This window comes from Leopardus geoffroyi, chromosome B2 (genome assembly GCF_018350155.1).
Source record: "Leopardus geoffroyi isolate Oge1 chromosome B2, O.geoffroyi_Oge1_pat1.0, whole genome shotgun sequence".
Lineage (NCBI taxonomy): Eukaryota > Metazoa > Chordata > Mammalia > Carnivora > Felidae > Leopardus > Leopardus geoffroyi.
The window spans coordinates 135000671-135018751 of record NC_059332.1 but is presented as its reverse complement, the minus strand read 5'-3'; the positions used below and the strand labels follow the sequence as shown (position 1 = coordinate 135018751).

The window sequence follows — 18081 nt, the reverse complement described above, 5'->3', positions numbered from 1 at the left end:
AGAGAGAGAGGGAGACACAGAATCCGAAGCAGGCTCCAGACTCTGAGCTGTCAGCACAGAGCCTGACATGGGGTTCGAACTCACGGACTGTGAGATCATGACCTGAGCCGAAGTCGGAAGCTCAACAGACTGAGCCACCCAGGTGCCCCTTAAATGTTTATTTTTGAGAGAGAGAGAGGGAGTGCAAGCAGGGTAGGGGCAGAGGTAGGGACAAAGGATTTGAACCAGGCTCTGGGCTGAGGGCAGACAGCTGGATGAAGGGCTCCAACTCAGGAACGGTGAGATCATGACCTGGGCCGAAATCCAGAGTTGGACGCTTAATGGACTGAACCACCTAGGCGCCCCTAGAGCTTATATTTTAATAACAATATAAAAATATAAACAAATTCATAAATAGCATTTAGATAGTAAAAAGTGCCATGGAGAAAAGCTGTCTGGAAAAAAACCAAGCATGTATGTATACGGGGTTAATTTTAATTATGGTGGTCAGGGAAGGGTTCATTGAGATGACCTATGAGCAAGAGACCTATAGTAGGTGAAGGAGACCCATGCAAGTATCTAGACAAGAGGGTTCTAATCTGAACGCGCAGTGAGCCCACAGGCCTGAGGCAGAAGAATGGCCAATAGTGTTCAAAGAATAGCAAGAGTCTTGTGTGGCTTCAGAATAAGAGAGAAGACAGGTAAGACCTGGCAGCAGAGTATCCGGTACGGCCTTATAGACCGTTATAAAAACGTTGGCTTTTATTTAGACGTGAAGTAATTGGAAGCTAGAAGTATGTATAAAATGGTAAAAAAGGGAGTGATCTGCTTGGACAGATTTCGGGGAATAAACTTTGCATGGAAACCCTGAACGGAGATCAAATGTAGTTTTGTTAAGTCTTCAAAGTCAAAGATTATGGATAAAACCAGTAGAGAGTTGGGGCTGAAGCCTTTTAGCTTGTCGCACAAAGGACCAGCCACTATCTGTTGCCGTAACAGGGCCTCTGCCCCAGGCACGATTGATTAGCCAGGGGAAGAACTCCCTGTGAACCACCTTTCTGGGTGAAAAATTGTGCATTTAACGCCTAAAGGTTTCGATGTAGGAAGACGAGAAGACACCGATTAGGACACCCCGAGTAGTACCCGCAAGAACACAGGCGAAGCTGGCGCCATTGTCGCCCTCGAGGCGGCGAGGAGCAGAGAAGAAACGGCTGCTGGAAGGTCCGCCTCGTTCTTGAGATGGACACAAAAGAGGCACAATACCCTTTACAGACGTCCTTTCGAGCGACAGGCTTCCGTGCCAGTCGCCCGGGGCGAACCAGGATTTTCAAAAGGACCGCGCCAGAGGCGGGACCCATCAGCACACTACCACGCGGACACAGCCAACGCGCGGACCGCGCCGCCCGCGAGGGGGGCGGAGTCGCCGGAAGAATGACGTAAAAAGGCGTCGCGCCGAGAGTGACGCGTGGCGTAGACCACGACGGGCTGCGCCTGTCACACCCGCGGCTTGTTGCGGAGGAGCAGCGGGCGCCATGGCGGTTCTGCTGGAGACCACTCTGGGCGACGTCGTCATCGATCTGTACACCGAGGAGCGGCCGCGCGGTGAGGCCCGGGCCCCGCTCGCGTTTCGCCGGGGCCGCGCTCTCCTTTCCCCACTGTCCCTTCGCTGCCCGGCCCCCTTCACCGGGTTCGAGCTTCTGGGCTCCTGGCGCCCACGACTGGGCTGTTTCACTAGCGGGCCGTGGTTGGAAAAGTTTTTGTGAGGAGCGGCCTCTCTCTCGAATCTGGTGCCGGCCAATCGGGTGGCGGGTGCTTGTGGCATTAAATGCCTGTGTGCGTGTGTGCGCGTGCAGGCTGCATATAACCAAGCCTGTAGGTTTTGTGGCTGTACTGCGCTTTACTTGTGAGAGGAACACAACCAGTATTCCTTGGGGTGTAACCAGGGAGTCCTGATGGAAGTACGAAGGATGTGTTTGGAGCAGCGAGTGTGGGCATCCAGCGTGGGTGGAGGAAGGGCTGTCCGGAGGTGTGCACGGAGCCATAGCAAACGCTCATTGATCGCCTGCTGTGTAGACTGCCAAGCTCTGGGATAGGCGTCTTGTCCTTAAGGGTCTAACTTTCCACCGAGAGAAATAGGCGTGGGAGCCCCTTTAAGTGTTGTTAAGTCTTACAAACCCATTGTAAGTGTTGTGGTTGAAGAATGTGTAAGTTGCCATGGAAACCGGAGGGAGGAGTGATTCTTCCTGGCTGGGGGCGGGGAGAAATGAAGCCAGCAAAGAAAGTAGAACACTTGAACTAGCTCTTTGAAAGATGAGTGGGAGTGAGGGTGTTTTTTTGTTTTTTTTGTTTTTTTTGTTTTTTTTTTTAAGTTTGCTTAGAACTTTCTGGAAACAGCAAGTCGTTTGGCAGGGCTTGAAGGAATGATATGTGACACGGAATGGCAGACTGCGTGTCTGGTCGTATAGGTTATATTGGTTAGGTCAGATGTGAATAGTCTTGTTTGCTCTACTGACGACTGATGAGGGTCCTGGAAGGTTTTAAAAGCAGGATTGAGGCATGGCCGACTTGTTTTAGGAAGATAAGGGGCAACAGTGGAGGATGTTTCAGATCAGGGAGAAGCTGGAGGCCACAGAGATAAGTTACAATTAGCATCCTGTCCCCTTGGAACGCAGAGTCCATCAAAAGGATGAAACGAGGGGCGCCTGGGTGGCTCAGTCGGTTGAGCGTCCGACTTCGGATCGGGTCATGATCTCACGGCTGGTGGGTTCGAGCCCCATGTCGAGCTCTGTGCTGACAGCTCGGAGCCTGGAGCCTGCTTTGGATTCTGTGTCTCCCTCTCTCTCTGCCCCTCCCCTGCTCATGCTCTGTCTGTCTCTCTGTCTCTCAAAAATAAATAAACATTCAAAAAAAATTTTTTTTAAAAAGATGAAACAAGCCGCAGGACCACGTGCAGTAATTGCTTTCCTGCTGTCACAGTGTCCTACACTCAGTTGTACACCCCCCACCCCCACCCCACAACACTACACACTCAGTCATACATCCCGGCCTTTCTGGTACTGTTGCCTCTACCCCACAGTTCTCTCCACTGTTGTCCTGTTGGCCGACTTCCTGCTTATTATTCACACCTTGGATCAAGCATGATTTCTTCTGTGAGACTCTCCCTTGTCCGTGAGCAGAGTTAGATCTGTTTCTTCTGCTCTAAGATCTTTTTAAAAAGCATGTAACACATTCTGTTACATCGTTTGCCTGTTATTCTGTAATTGTTTGCAGTTCTTGTCTCAAGATTGTAAACTCCACGAGAGCAGGGACTGTAGTGCCTTCCTTGTCTTTCTATCCTAAGCACCTAGTCCCAACGCCTGCCACTTTGCACACACTAAAGGCTCATTATAGTGACTAATGTATATGTGTGTGTTTATTAGTTAGGATTCTCTGTGCAGATGATAGAAACTCAAATCAAATTGGCTTAAACAAAGAAAATAATTGATTGCCTCCTGCTACTGGGGTAAACTTGGCTTCAAGGATGGTGGGATCCAGGGGTTCAAATGATGTTATAGGGAATTGTATTTTTCATCTCTTGGTTTGCTTTTCTTTGAGTTGGTTTCTTCATGTGGGGCACCTGGCTGGGGCCTCTTTTCCCAGGGTTGTGAGGAATTCAAGAGGGAGTAGGGTCTGCCCACCTAGTGAACGCAGGCAGAATAGACAAGTAGCAATTCTGCAACTGCAGTTTGGAACGCTAAAAACTAAGCCCACCCCATTTGTATATATTTGCAAGCATGTGATTGGATACTTTCTTACGTGTGTAACTGCTTATCAACTTATAGTAGACATATCCAGGCTTATTTTCCTTCCTCCCTCCCTCTCTCCCTTTTTTCTATTTCTTTCATTTTTTTACTTTTTAGTATAGAAAACTTGAAACATATACAGAAGTAGAAAGAGTCACGTAAATGAACCTTCATGCGCCAATGACCGGCTATAATGAAGAGCCGTCAACACATAACCAGTATTGTTTCATTTATACTGGATTTTTTGTAATAAGTCTATTACATGGGATTTATTTTATCTGTAATTACTTCATTTTGTATTTAAAAAAAATTTTTTTAATGTTTATTTTTGACAGAGAGAAACAGAGCATGAACGGGGGAGGGGCAGAGAGAGAGAGGGACACAGAATCTGAAACAGGCTCCAAGTGGTCAGCACAGAGCTGGACGTGGGGCTCAACTCGGGGACCAGCGAGGTCATGACCTGAACAGAAGTCAGACTTTTAACTGACTGAGCCACCCAGGCACCCCTCAGTTTGAATTTCTAAAAAATTATTAAAAAAAAAACATAACCCCAAATCATTATCATATCTTAAAAAATTAGCAATAATATTTTAATTTCATTCATATTTTATTATTGTCTCATAAATGTTTTAAAAATATTTGGTAATTTTGGGGCATCTGGGTGGCTCAGTTGGTTAAGTGTCTGACTTTGGCTCAGGTCGTGATCTCACTGCTTGTGGGTTCGAGCTCCCAGCTCATTGTCTGGAGCTGGCTTCCGATTCTGTCTCCATCTCTCTGCCCTTCCCCCTGCTCAAGTGCGTGCGCAAATGCTCTCTCTCTCTCTCTGTCTCTTTCTGTGTCTCTCAAATATCAATAAAAAGTAAAAAAATTCTGATGTTTGTCTATATTTGAGAGAAAGAGGCAGAGCGCGAGCGGGGGAGGGGCATAGAGAGAAGGAGACAGAATATGAAACAGGCTTCAGGCTCTGAGTTGTCAGCACAGAGCCCAACGTGGGGCTCGAACCCATGAACCATGAGATCATGACCTGAGCCGAAGTCTGACGGCCAACCGACTGAGCCACCCAGGTGCCCCAAACATTGAAAAAAATTTTTAAAAAATATTTGCTAACTTAAATGCAGATCCATACAAGGTCCATTATTATATTGGTTGATAGATCTCTTAAATACCTTTTTTTAAAAAATATTTTTTAAAGATTTTATTTTTATTTATTTTTAATGTTTATTTTCGAGAGAGAGAGAGAGAGCAAGTGGGGGACGGGCAGAGAGAGAGGGAGACACAGAATCTGAAGCAGGCTCCAGGCTTTGAGCTGTCTGCACAGAGCCCAACGCAGTCTCGAACTCATGAACCACGAGATCATGACCTGAGCCAAAGTTGGACGCTTAAGTGACTGAGGCACCCAGGTTCCCCTAAAGATTTTATTTTTAAGTAATCTTTACACCCAACATGGGGCTTGAACTCACAACCCTGAGATCGAGTCCCATAATCTACTGACTGAGCCAGCCAGGCACACCCCTTTCTTAAATATCTTTTAATCTATAGATTCTCCCCCTTGCCTTAAAAAAAAATTTTTTTTTTTTTAATTTGAGTTTAGTTGACACGTAGCATTACATTACTTTAGGTGCAGTATAGTGATTCCACTTCTCTATACATTATTCTGTGTTCACCACCCCCCTTGCCTATTTTAAACAACTTTATATTTTAAGAACAATTTAAGGTTCATAGTAAAATTGAGGGAAAGGTATTTAGAGAGATTTCCCATATACCCCCTATGCTCGCATATGCACAACCTCTCCCATTTTCAGTATCCCCTACCAGAGTGGTACCTTTGTTGCACATTCGTACCATACGTACTTTGTAGCATTGTATTTAACAGTAATCCAGAAATCTGTTTTTTCCAGAAAAACTATCGAGAGCCTGGTATTCAAGACCTTCCAATAGATTAGCCCCATCCTACCCCTTCAGTCTCTCTACCCTCTCTTACTCTAGTATTACCAGGGTGTTACAGAACGTAAACTGGTCTTTCGGACCCTTCAGAAAACATTTAAATTTGCACTTCTAGACTTATTCATAATGTCTTCTCAGCTTGAAATGCTTAGTCTAATTTTTGCCTATCTAGTTCTTTTAATGCCCACCTTAAACCTCCATGAGGTCTTCTAATTTTCCTGGCCAGAAACAATCTTTCTTTTGAACTCTTGCGGCTTTTTTAAAATCACTTTTTACTATTTTGCTATTTAAGTGGTATCAGGTATATCCAGTATTGTAACTAAGTTGGTTTGGGTATAAGCTCTCTAGACAGCCTCATAGGTCTTTCTGTCTGGTTTCTGGCTTAATGTTCTGAGAACTTGTCAGTGTATCTCTCCACAGTTAGACTGTGAACTTGTCAAGGACAGGGACTATGGTTTAATGGCATTTGTGACAGTGGTGCCAGGCACCTAAAAAGTACTCAGTAAATGTTTATTGAATAAGTGAATGAATTTATATGAGAAAGCTGGTACATGATCAGCGTATGGATTTTTGTGAAGGGCTATTTAATCATCGTAAAAAAATTGGTCTCGGGTGCTTTGCTGGCTCACTTGGGCTTGGGGTTGTGAGTTCGAGCCCCATGTTGGGTATAGAGATTACTTAAAATAAAATCTCTAAAAAAAATTGGGCTCAGACATTTGATTTTCTCTGATTTATATAATTTATATCTATTTACAGGTACTCTGCAGGATTCGTATAGTATACATCTAAGAGTATACTATATACGTACTACACGTACATATATATACAGTATATACTATATTATATATTACTGTATTATAGTATACTGTGTTATATAATTATACTATATTGTAGTATACTCTTTGTTCTTTTTTTTCTCTTGCAAAACTAACCCATTAATAAATGATTGCTTATCCCAAATGTTAGTTTCCTGCATTAGCTCGGATGATCAAGAAGTCCTAAAAAAAAAAAAAGAGTATACAAAGATGATTTAAAATATATTGTTTTTTTCCTAGACTTACTTCCTTTTTTATGACTTTGGACATTTGAGCATTGGGGGGAAGTGTTTATGTGATAATTTAGAAATTAAATTATACCAACTGTGCATATACTTGCTTAAAAATGTATTTGTGAACTACTGTGATAAGTTTAATATTTACTTTCTTTCAGCCTGCTTGAATTTCCTGAAGTTGTGCAAAATAAAATATTACAATTATTGTCTTATTCACAATGTACAGGTAAGTTGGTAGATATTAGTCATGTCTATTATTGGAACCACTTAGCAAACTCTGTGATTTAATAATGTATCCTATTTATTATAGAGGGATTTTATTATACAAACTGGTGATCCTACAGGGACTGGCCGTGGAGGAGAGTCTGTTTTTGGGTGAGTTCTTTTGTTTTTAAATGAGAAAAAATAGAATTGCCTCTTAACAGTGTTAACTAGCATATTGCAGTCAGCTTTTTAAAATATCGTTCAAAGATAGATTTTTCCCTTAAGTTCCCTAAATGTCTATAGCAAAAAAGAGTATTTTGAATCATAATGGCATTTCTACAAAGAAATGGCAGTTCTGTTTGGTACTAGAACTTCTGTATTTCATATTGAGGGTACTTATATTTTAAAGCTTTATTATGTATTTTTTCAGTCAACTGTATGGTGATCAAGCAAGCTTTTTCGAGGCTGAAAAAGTACCAAGAATTAAGCACAAGAAGAAAGGCACTGTGTCCATGGTGAACAATGGCAGTGATCAACATGGATCTCAGGTGAGGAAATGAGTGAGAAGATGAATTTTGTTTTAAAATGAAGCACTAGAAAGAGCCACAGAGTTATCTTTTCAAACTACCCAATAAGAAGAGAATTGCAAAGATAGTTGTTAGAAGAAAAATACTACACTATATTTTTTTCTATATAAAAAAATTTGGGGGGTGCCTGACTGGCTCAGTAGGTAGAGTGTGCGACTCTTAATGTCGGGGTTGTGAGTTAGAGCTTCATGTTGGGTGTAGAGATGACTTAAAAGTAAAATATTAAAAAAAATTTATTTTGTTCTTTTAAATGTAAGGTATGTCCATTGTGAGGAGATCAGAAAATACAGAGCAGTACATGGGAGAAAATAGCATCTACAATCCCACTATCCATGGATCATCACTGTTGACATTGTGGTCTGTTTCCTTTTGGTATTTTATTACTTCAAAACAGATCATGTTGAGAACCTTTCATTCATTGTCTCGTTTAATCCTTACAACAACCCATTTTGGGGTAGATGTTTTTCTTTCCTCACAGTTCACATGTGAAGAAACTGAGCTTTGGTTTGCCCAAGTATTTTAAGCAATCAGGGAATACTTTTTAAAAGTAACAAGTGGGTAAGAATCCACACAGTTAATGTGAAGTATTACTTTTGTGTATTTTTTCTATCAGTCTGTCATTGATTTCAGTTAGAATTATAGATATATTTTTATATTTTGCTGTGTCTTTCTATGCAGTTTCTTATTACTACAGGAGATAATCTAGATTACCTTGATGGTGTTCATACGGTGTTTGGTGAGGTGACAGAAGGCATGGACATAATTAAGAAAATTAATGAGACCTTTGTTGACAAGGACTTTGTACCATATCAGGATATCAGGTGTGTTTGCTGTCTCAATGTACTAGAATGTTTTAATACTGTAGTGTTTGACACGTAGTGGAGATATCAAGTGCAGGACTGGTTTTTGGATAATTCCAAAATGTGTATTAATACAAGACTATAAAACTCCATAAAGTAAACAAGATTTTTTTGTATTTTTATACTTGTACTAATTAATTATAGTTGCTTATGTTGGGAAGAATTATTAATCCTTTAATTTAGTTTTTAAAAAATGCATATTGAGAAATAATGGCAAAACTACTAAGATTTAGACATTTATGTTAATATTAGACATGTTATTTTAGAGCAATGCAGAGTAGTAAATCTAAGATAAATGATACTCTAGTAATATATCCTTGTGCATTAAAATTTAAGTGCCTATGGTTTTTTGTCATTAGAGATACTTAAGACATTTGTTATAACCTTTATAAAAAGTAAAACATGGATTCTGAAATAATGTAAATGTAACCTTTTGACTTGGATTTATTTTGTAAGGATAAATCACACAGTGATTTTAGATGATCCGTTTGATGACCCTCCAGATTTATTAATCCCTGATCGATCACCAGAACCTACGAGGGAACAGCTCGATGTAAGTAGAACCTTCTTGTGATTGAATGTATGTGCATACTAATGCTTTGCATAGATTTTGCTTTTTAGTCCGTTAAAACTTATTTCTTCAGAATGTCTTGCTTGATCAGTTGTACTGGGACAAGTTTAGAATTATTTTTTCCTTTCCCTAATTTCTTTTCATTTCCCTGATTTTCTTTCTTCAATTTCTGTTCCACCAGTAGAGCCTTAGCTCTAGAAGTTTATGTTAATACCTTGTGAAAATGTTTTTCTTATCTCCTAACTCTATGTAGGAGTATAGTTTTAAGGCTAAATTAAACATCATCTTGTAAGGGAGCTTTTCAACTGGGGACACTCTGGAGCTATACTAGAACCTCGATATTTTTGTGGCATAATGCAGACTTTTTCCTCTTACATTTTAAGGTATAAGTTTCTTTTTGTGAAGCTTTGTCAAAGCTGAATTGATTTTTATAGTTGGGATTTGGTGCTTAACTTTTAAGATCATTTATCTTCTGCATTCAGCACTGAGTTGGATACTAGATAGTTTCTTTAAAAATGTTTATCTTGATTTAACAATAAATTAGAAGCTTAGTCTGGCCAATATTATCAAATTAATTTAAAATAATTTTCTGAGGCTTGTAAGTTTGTTTGAGTTTCTGTTCTAACATATTTGATGGAACTAAGGATAAAGTGTCATGTCTCCCATGTTTCTCAGATTTTTCAATTCTTTCAGTATATTTTTAAGTGGCTTCTGCCTTACAGAGTGGTCGAATAGGAGCAGATGAAGAAATTGATGATTTTAAAGGAAGATCAGCTGAAGAAGTAGAAGAAATAAAGGCAGAAAAAGAGGCCAAAACTCAAGCTATTCTGTTAGAAATGGTAAGATGATTATTTTTGGTCATATAGTTGTTCTGAAATTTATTTAACATATAACTCATTGTAAATTTATTTTTGGCTCTTTGATAATCAAAATATTAAAAACTTAGCTTTGAATTTTTTCTGAATTAAATTTTATAGGACACATGAAAGGTAAACAAATTTTGGTTCCATTATCAATATAGTGCTAAGTGCCTTTTTCAAAAATAGGCAGTGGATATACAACTTCGAATATGGGTTGAATTTCAATTATTTATATTCATCTCATTTATTTATTTTATTTTAGAGAGAGTGTGCGTGTGTGTGAGCTGGGGAGACGGGCAAAGGGAGAGGGAGAAAGAGGGAGAATCCCAAGCAGCTCCAAGCTCAGCACAGAGCCCAATATGGGGCTTAATCCCATGACCTTGGGATCATGACCTGAGCCGAAACCAAGCGTTGGATGGCTTAACCAACTGAGCCACCCATGTACCCCTATTTATCTCATTTTTAAAGAGTGTTTATTGCACTAAATTTTATGTATATTAATAATTCTTTGTACAACTCAAGTATTGAGGTTAAGTAGTTACAGGAGGAAGGAACCTGTGTAGAAATTGAGCACCCTAAAACATACTGCTTTGTATTATTAACAGTATGAAGTCCTTTGTGGAACAGTTCTTCAATAGTGATTAATTGACCTAGCAGACATTTTTTCCATTTGTTAATTTTTTGTGTAATAGGCATACCTATCACACAGTAGATCATCAATAAATATTTGAATGAATAATTCAGTTTTTATTATTATCATTGTTTTACATAGTAGAGCTTGCAGATTCTTGTCCTGTTTCAAAATTCATTGTTCTCATCTCAAGCTGAAGGAACAAATATTAAAGGTTACAATTCAAGAAAACTTTACTGAATTAAAAAAAATTTGAAAATACACTTTTTAATGAGCACACTGTGTATCTGGAACTATTGACCCAGAACAACCAACAGAATAACAAGTTCTAAGAAAATTACTGCACTTAAAAGAAAAATCTTTTGAGCAACTGGGCAGGAAGAATATGTGACTTATAAGTGAAAGAACAGTATATTAGCATCAGAATTTCAAAAGCAAAAGTACAGGCAATTTATGCCAAGAAGATGTCGGGTTAGCATAACAAAACCTTTTATTTTTCAGATAATTTCAAATTTATGAGAAAGTTAAAAAAGTAGTACAGAGAACTTCTTTATATCTTTTACTCAGATTCACCAATTTTTAACATTTTGCCACATCTGCTTGATTATTTATTCTCCCTTTCACTCTCCTGTCCTCGTCTCTCCAATTATACATGTATATACACATATTATTTTTTCTGGACCATTCGAAAATGAGTCCTAAACATCGTTCCTTTTTACCTCTTATATCAGTGTGCATTTCCTAAGAGCAACAATATTATTGTGCATATTCACAGTACAGTTATCAAAATCCGGAAATTTAAAAGTGATAAAAATTTTACCCATGTTTCAATTTTGTTGGTTATTTCAGTAATATCCTTTATAACTTTCCCCATAAAGTTTAGAATCCAGCTCTTAACTGATCATCTGTTGCATTTAGTTATCATGTTTCTTCTAACCTTTGAAAGAATTCCTTAACCTGTCTATTTTTCATGCTGTTAACATTTTTGAGGAATACAAGCCATCTGTTTTATAGAATATTCAACAGTTGCCTTGTGATTAGATTCAGATTATGTGCACAGACAGAATACTACATAAGTGACCTTCTCAGATGTTACATTTGCAGTAACCGGTCCGCAATATCCATCTGCCCTTCATTGGAAAGTGTTCATTTTGATTACTTGATCAAGGTAATCCTCTGCCTGGTGTCTCCATTGCATACTTGGTTTTTCCCTTGCAGCTAGTAAACAATCTGTAGCATTTGAGACCTTTCAAATATCTTGTCCCTTATCAAACTGTCTCTGTGGATTTCTCAGCTGTTCATGATTCTTGTCTCAACCAGCCTTTACTTTGATGAATGTAGAGTGGTGATTTTCTAATTCCCACTACTTCTACACTTGTCAGTCTGCCTTCTACTGTAAGGAATGGCCCTTCTTTTTTATCTTTTTATTTATATGTGCATTTTTACTAAGGACTCATGGATTCTTTTTTTTTGCTTTGACTTTAATAAATTTGGAGTTTATATATTTTTTTAAGGTTTTACTTTTTTTTAAATGTTTGTTTATTTTTGAGACAGACAGAGAGACAGAGTGTGAGCAGGGGAGGGGCAGAGAGAGAGGGAGACAGAATCCGAAGCAGGCTCCAGACTCTGAGCTGTCAGTATAGAGCCTGACGCGGGGCTTGAACCCATGAACCATGGGATCATGACCTCAGCTGAAGTCAGATGCTCAACCGACTGAGCCACCCAGGTGCCCCAAAGATTTTACTTTTTTAAGTAATATTTACACCGAGCATGGTGCTTGGTGAGATCACAACCCCAAGATCAAGAGTCGCATGCTCTACTGACTGAGCCAGCCAGGTACCCCTAAGTAGATTTTATTTTTTAGGGCTGATTTAGGTTTATGGAAAGATTGAATAGAAAGTAACAGAGAATTCTCTGTGCACACTCATCCCTCTCCCCAACAGTTTCTCTTATTATTAACATCTTTCATTAGTGTGGTAGATATGTTACACTTGGTGAGTCAATATTTGATAAATTATTATTAACTAAAGTCCATAATTTACATTAGGTTTCACTCTGTGTTGTACATCTTGTGAGTTTTGAGAAATGTGTAACAACATGTATCTGTCATTACAGTATCATACATAATAGTTGCACTGCCCTAAAAATCCTCTGTGCTCACATATTCATCTCTCCCTGCCCCCCTCCCCTGGCAGCCACTGGTCTTTTTTTACTGTCTGCATAGTTGCGATTTCCAGAATGTCATATAGTTGGAATCACATAGTATGTATCCTTTTAAGATTGCCTTCTTTCACTTAGCCATTTGCACTTAAGATTCCTCCGTGTATTTTTGTGGCTTGATAGCTCATTTCTTTTGATCACGAAATAACATTCCATTGTATGGAATGTACCACAGTTTGTTTAAACATTCACCTATTAAAAAATGTCTTGAGGCAGCTGGGTGGCTCAGTCGGTTAAGTGTACAACTCTTGATTTCGGCTCAGGTCATGATCTCAAGGCTGTGAGATCAAGCGCTGGGCTCTGTGCCGGGCATGGAGGCTGCTTGGGATTCTCTCTCTCCCAGCTTGTGCATGTGTGTACTCTCTCTCAAAAAAAGTGTCTTGATTGCTTCCAAGTTTTGGCAAGTATGAACAAATCTGCTGTAAACGTTTGTGTACAGATTTTTGTGTGGACAGAAATTTTTAACTCATTTGGGCAAATACCTAAAGATGCAATTACTGGAATTTATGGTAAGATTATGTTTATCTCTAAAAAACTGCCAAACTGTCCTCCCAACTAGCTGTCCATTTTGCATTCCCACCAGTAATGATGGAGAGTTCCTATTGCTCTACATCCTTGTCAGCATTTGGTATTGTCAGTGTTTTGGATTTTAGCCATTCTAATATGTGGTTGTGTATTGTTTTGATTCTCACTATTAACAGGTTTCATCTTCTATTTTTTTTTTTTTTTTTTTTTTTTTTTTTTTTAAAGTAAGCTCTATGCCCAGTGTGGGGCTTGAACTCACAACCCTGAGATCAAGCATGTTCTATCAACTGAGCCAGCCAGGTGCTCCAGATTGTTGTCTTTTGTTAGGCTTCAGAAGCACTGAGCAGATCTAACTGCCTCTGTTGCTTATTACTGTTTCTGATTTTTTTTTTTTTTTTTTTTTAAGGATTTTCTTTTTTTTTTTTTTTTTTCAACGTTTATTTATTTTGGGGACAGAGAGAAACAGAGCATGAACGGGGGAGGGGCAGAGAGAGAGGGAGACACAGAATCGGAAACAGGCTCCAGGCTCTGAGCCATCAGCCCAGAGCCCGACGCGGGGGTCGAACTCACGGACCGCGAGATCGTGACCTGGCTGAAGTCGGACGCCTAACCGACTGCGCCACCCAGGCGCCCCACTGTTTCTGATTTAAAAAAAAAAAAAAAATTTTTTTTTTAAAGTGTGTTTATCCAAGAGGAGATACTTCACATGATAGTGTTATCAGAAATCATTACTGAGAGTTTTCTTTTTTTTTATTTTTTATTTTTTTTATTTAAAAAAAATTTTTTTTTCAACGTTTATTTATTTTTGGGACAGAGAGAGACAGAGCATGAACGGGGGAGGGGCAGAGAGAGAGGGAGACACAGAATCGGAAACAGGCTCCAGGCTCTGAGCCATCAGCCCAGAGCCCGACGCGGGGCTCGAACTCACGGACCGCGAGATCGTGACCTGGCTGAAGTCGGACGCCTAACCGACTGCGCCACCCAGGCGCCCCACTGTTTCTGATTTTTAAAAAAAAAAAAAAATTTTTTTTTTAAAGTGTGTTTATCCAAGAGGAGATACTTCACATGATAGTGTTATCAGAAATCATTACTGAGAGTTTTCTTTTTTTTTTTTTTTCTTTTTTTTATTAAAAAAAAATTTTTTTTTCAACGTTTATTTATTTTTGGGACAGAGAGAGACAGAGCATGAACGGGGGAGGGGCAGAGAGAGAGGGAGACACAGAATCGGAAACAGGCTCCAGGCTCTGAGCCATCAGCCCAGAGCCTGACGCGGGGCTCGAACTCACGGGCCGCGAGATCGTGACCTGGCTGAAGTCGGACGCTTAACCGACTGCGCCACCCAGGCGCCCCATTACTGAGAGTTTTCAAATTTATGTATAAAGAAGTATTGTTTGCCCATCTAAAGGCCCATGGCAAATACAGTGTTCCCACAATGAAACCATTTCCATCATGTGTTCTCCCACACTTACCCTCATTGGTCCTTTAGTAGAACTGGGATACCGTACTCAGTGCAGTAGTTGGTTGTGAAGTCGAGTTCATTTTGGTTGAAGTAGAAGATGATAGTGAGGGTGAGAGTAAAAAACAAGAAACACTCTCCCTGAATTATTGCTGTTCGCATCAAACAACAACGCAGAAAGAATGGAGCATTACTAATGCAGAAAGCTAGTGTCAGTATGATCATATTTTTCAAAGGTTTAAAAACAAGCAAAACTAAATTATATTGCTTGGGGATGCATATTTATTTGAGAAAACTCTGAAGATACAGGAGAATGGCCAAAAAGGAAAATCAAAAAGCAGGATATTTGTTGCTCTGGTGAGACAGAGTAATGGGATCAGGGGACATTTTAGTTCTTTTTTTTTTTTTTTTTTTAATGTTTATTTATTTTGAGAGAGAGAGAATACAAGCACGGGAAGTGCAGAGTCAGGGAGAGAGAGAAGGAGAGAGAGAATCCCAGGTAGGCTCCAGGCTATCAGTTCAGAGCCCAACATAGAGCTCAATCCCATGAACTGCGAGATCATGATCTGAGCCGAAATGAAGAGTCAGACTCCCAACCGACTGAGCCACCAAAGTGCCCAAAGGGACAATTTAGTTCTTAAGCTAGTTGGCATCGTGGGTGTTTTTTATTTTCATGCTCCATTCCTTAGATATACTTTGTATACTTTTTTTTTTTAATATATGAAGTACTTGAAAAAAGAAAAACAGGAGATAAAATTGGGACTTTGAAGCCAGATAGATCTGGGCTCAAATCCCAACTCTGTTGCTTATTACTGGGTGGCCTTCAGTTAATTATTTAACATTCTTGAATTTTATTTTACTCATTTTTAAAATGGAAACCACACAGTTGTTTTAAGAATTGGCAGTAGTGGGGGCGCCTGGGTGGCGCAGTCGGTTAAGCGTCCGACTTCAGCCAGGTCACAATCTCGCGGTCCGTGAGTTCGAGCCCCGCGTCGGGCTCTGGGCTGATGGCTCAGAGCCTGGAGCCTGTTTCCGATTCTGTGTCTCCCTCTCTCTCTGCCCCTCCCCCGTTCATGCTCTGTCTCTCTCTGTCCCAAAAATAAATAAACGTTGAAAAAAAAAAATTTAAAGAATTGGCAGTAGTGTGTGTGAAGTGCGAAGCATGGTATTCACACAAAGTCAGACAAGTATTAGCTATTAATACAGTATAGTTTCAGATTTTGCAATCTTATTTAGATTTCTTTTCCTGAGCCTGTAGTTTCTTTCTTTCTTTTTCTTTCTTATTTTTTGTTTTTTAAGTTTATTTATTTTGAGAAAGAGAGAGAGCACACAAGTGGGGAAGGGGCAGAGAGAAAGGGAGAAAGAATTCTAAGCAGGCTCTGTGTTGTCAGAACAGAGCCCAAAGCGGGGCTCAATCTTATGAGCCACACAGGTGCCCCTGAGCCTGTAATTTCAAATGTAAATTCAGTTGTTTAGGGAAATCAGCATTTTGGGCTTACGTAGGGTAGTTAGAATAGAAACAACAAAGGAATTGATTTATATTTTTGTTTACTTACAATTTAGGTGGGAGACCTACCTGATGCAGATATTAAACCTCCAGAAAATGTGCTGTTTGTGTGTAAATTGAATCCAGTGACCACAGATGAAGATCTGGAGATAATATTCTCAAGATTTGGGCCAATAAGAAGGTAATCTCTAGAATTAGTGATTTTAGAAAAACTAGGTATTGGTGGTTTTCTTTTCTTTTTTTTTTTTTTTTTTCAACGTTTATTTATTTTTGGGACAGAGAGAGACAGAGCATGAACGGGGGAGGGGCAGAGAGAGAGGGAGACACAGAATCGGAAACAGGCTCCAGGCTCTGAGCCATCAGCCCAGAGCCCGACGCGGGGCTCGAACTCACGGACCGCGAGATCGTGACCTGGCTGAAGTCGGAGCTCAACCGACTGCGCCACCCAGGCGCCCCTAGGTATTGGTGGTTTTCTAATGACATTTTTGGATGAATCTGTGAACTCTAGAATTTTGTACTGGTGAATTTTACAGATGACTCTTTTGCATAGCAGGGGAGAAAAAGATGTATTTATATGTGTATGTGTATATATAGAAATATACACACACAAATACACACACACATATATAATTGAATGATTCTCCCACTTCCAACAGACATTTTCAGTCTAAGACAGGAAGTGAATGGAACAGTTTAAGTAGTTCTGTAGTATTCTCAGTAATCTTTAATACTTAAAATACTTATATAAGTTCTCCCTAGAATCTATGTCAAAATTAATTTTTTTTTCTTTTTTGAGTGGTCTCCACACCCACCATGGGTCTTGAACTCACAACCCTGAGGGCAGGAGTCGCATGCTTTACTGACTGAGCCAGCCAGGCACTCCTATGTCAAAATAAATTTGAATCTAAATTTTCCCAAATTTTTTTCTTTTGCTAATAGTGCTTTCTTCCCCTGCATTGTTAATGTAAAAGTCTATGAAGCTAGTATTTCTGTGAGAAAGGGAAATATTCTTGAGGAAGGTCAATTACACAGTTGACCTGCATGGTCAACTGCAGGTTTGAACTGCAGGGGGCCACTTAGACACAGATTTCTTTTGATAAACACAGTATAGTACTATAAATGTATATTCTCTTCCTTATTATTCTTAACATTTTCTTGTTTGTAGTTTACATTATTATAAGAATACAGTATATAATACATGTAATATACATAATATATATTAATTGACTGTGTTATTAGTAGTTAAGTTCTGGGGGAGTCAAAAATTATATGCTTATTTTTTACTGCAGGGGAGGGGGCTGGGACCCCTAACCACCATGTTGTTCAAGGGTCAACTGTAATTGATTAAAAAGTATTATTTTATGTTTAGAATTTCCTCTTAGGTTATTTTTTGGGGCTTTTTATTTGTTTTTTTTTTTTTTTTTTTTGCCTATGAAATCGTTCTTTATTCTTCCTGTTGAAAGAAAAATCTTTCCATAAATGGCTACTCAACTTTATTCCTCCACGTACTTATGGTATATCATATTTACAAAAAATACTCCTATATTGCTACTTTTTATTTTTGAGTTTTAGATATTATATACTGACTTCCTGCTGAGGCATATGAGGATTTACCTCTCTTCCGGCCCTCTCCATCTTCATTCATACCTCCTACTACTTTGATTGTGTCATAGTTTTGGTTAGATCATTATTCCATATTTACATTTTAATATATGTAAATGTCATAACACTTGATCCATATGGTATAATGTGATTACTTTTCCTTTGTCTCACAATGTTTTATTTCCCTATTCATTTCATTTCATGTTTTTAAAATGAGACTTAAGGTATGTGAGTAAACGGGCAAGCCAGGTGATTTCAACTCCTCTTATTGGCCCTTTCACTTGATTGTTAAGATGGATTAG

General features: G+C 39.2%; 1 protein-coding gene across 1 annotated transcript in view; it reads left to right on the top strand.

The window, feature by feature from the left end:
• Positions 1-1430: 1430 nt before the first annotated feature.
• The window catches only part of PPIL4 (peptidylprolyl isomerase like 4), a 35196-nt gene continuing 18545 nt past the window's right edge, over positions 1431-18081 (top strand). Inside the window, exons 1-8 of the mRNA XM_045499988.1 lie at positions 1431-1581; positions 6915-6982; positions 7067-7131; positions 7391-7508; positions 8226-8368; positions 8864-8960; positions 9701-9817; positions 16234-16358. Of these exons, the coding sequence (XP_045355944.1) occupies positions 1512-1581; positions 6915-6982; positions 7067-7131; positions 7391-7508; positions 8226-8368; positions 8864-8960; positions 9701-9817; positions 16234-16358 (803 nt within the window). The 5' untranslated portion in view covers positions 1431-1511. The remainder of the gene's footprint in view (positions 1582-6914; positions 6983-7066; positions 7132-7390; positions 7509-8225; positions 8369-8863; positions 8961-9700; positions 9818-16233; positions 16359-18081) is intronic.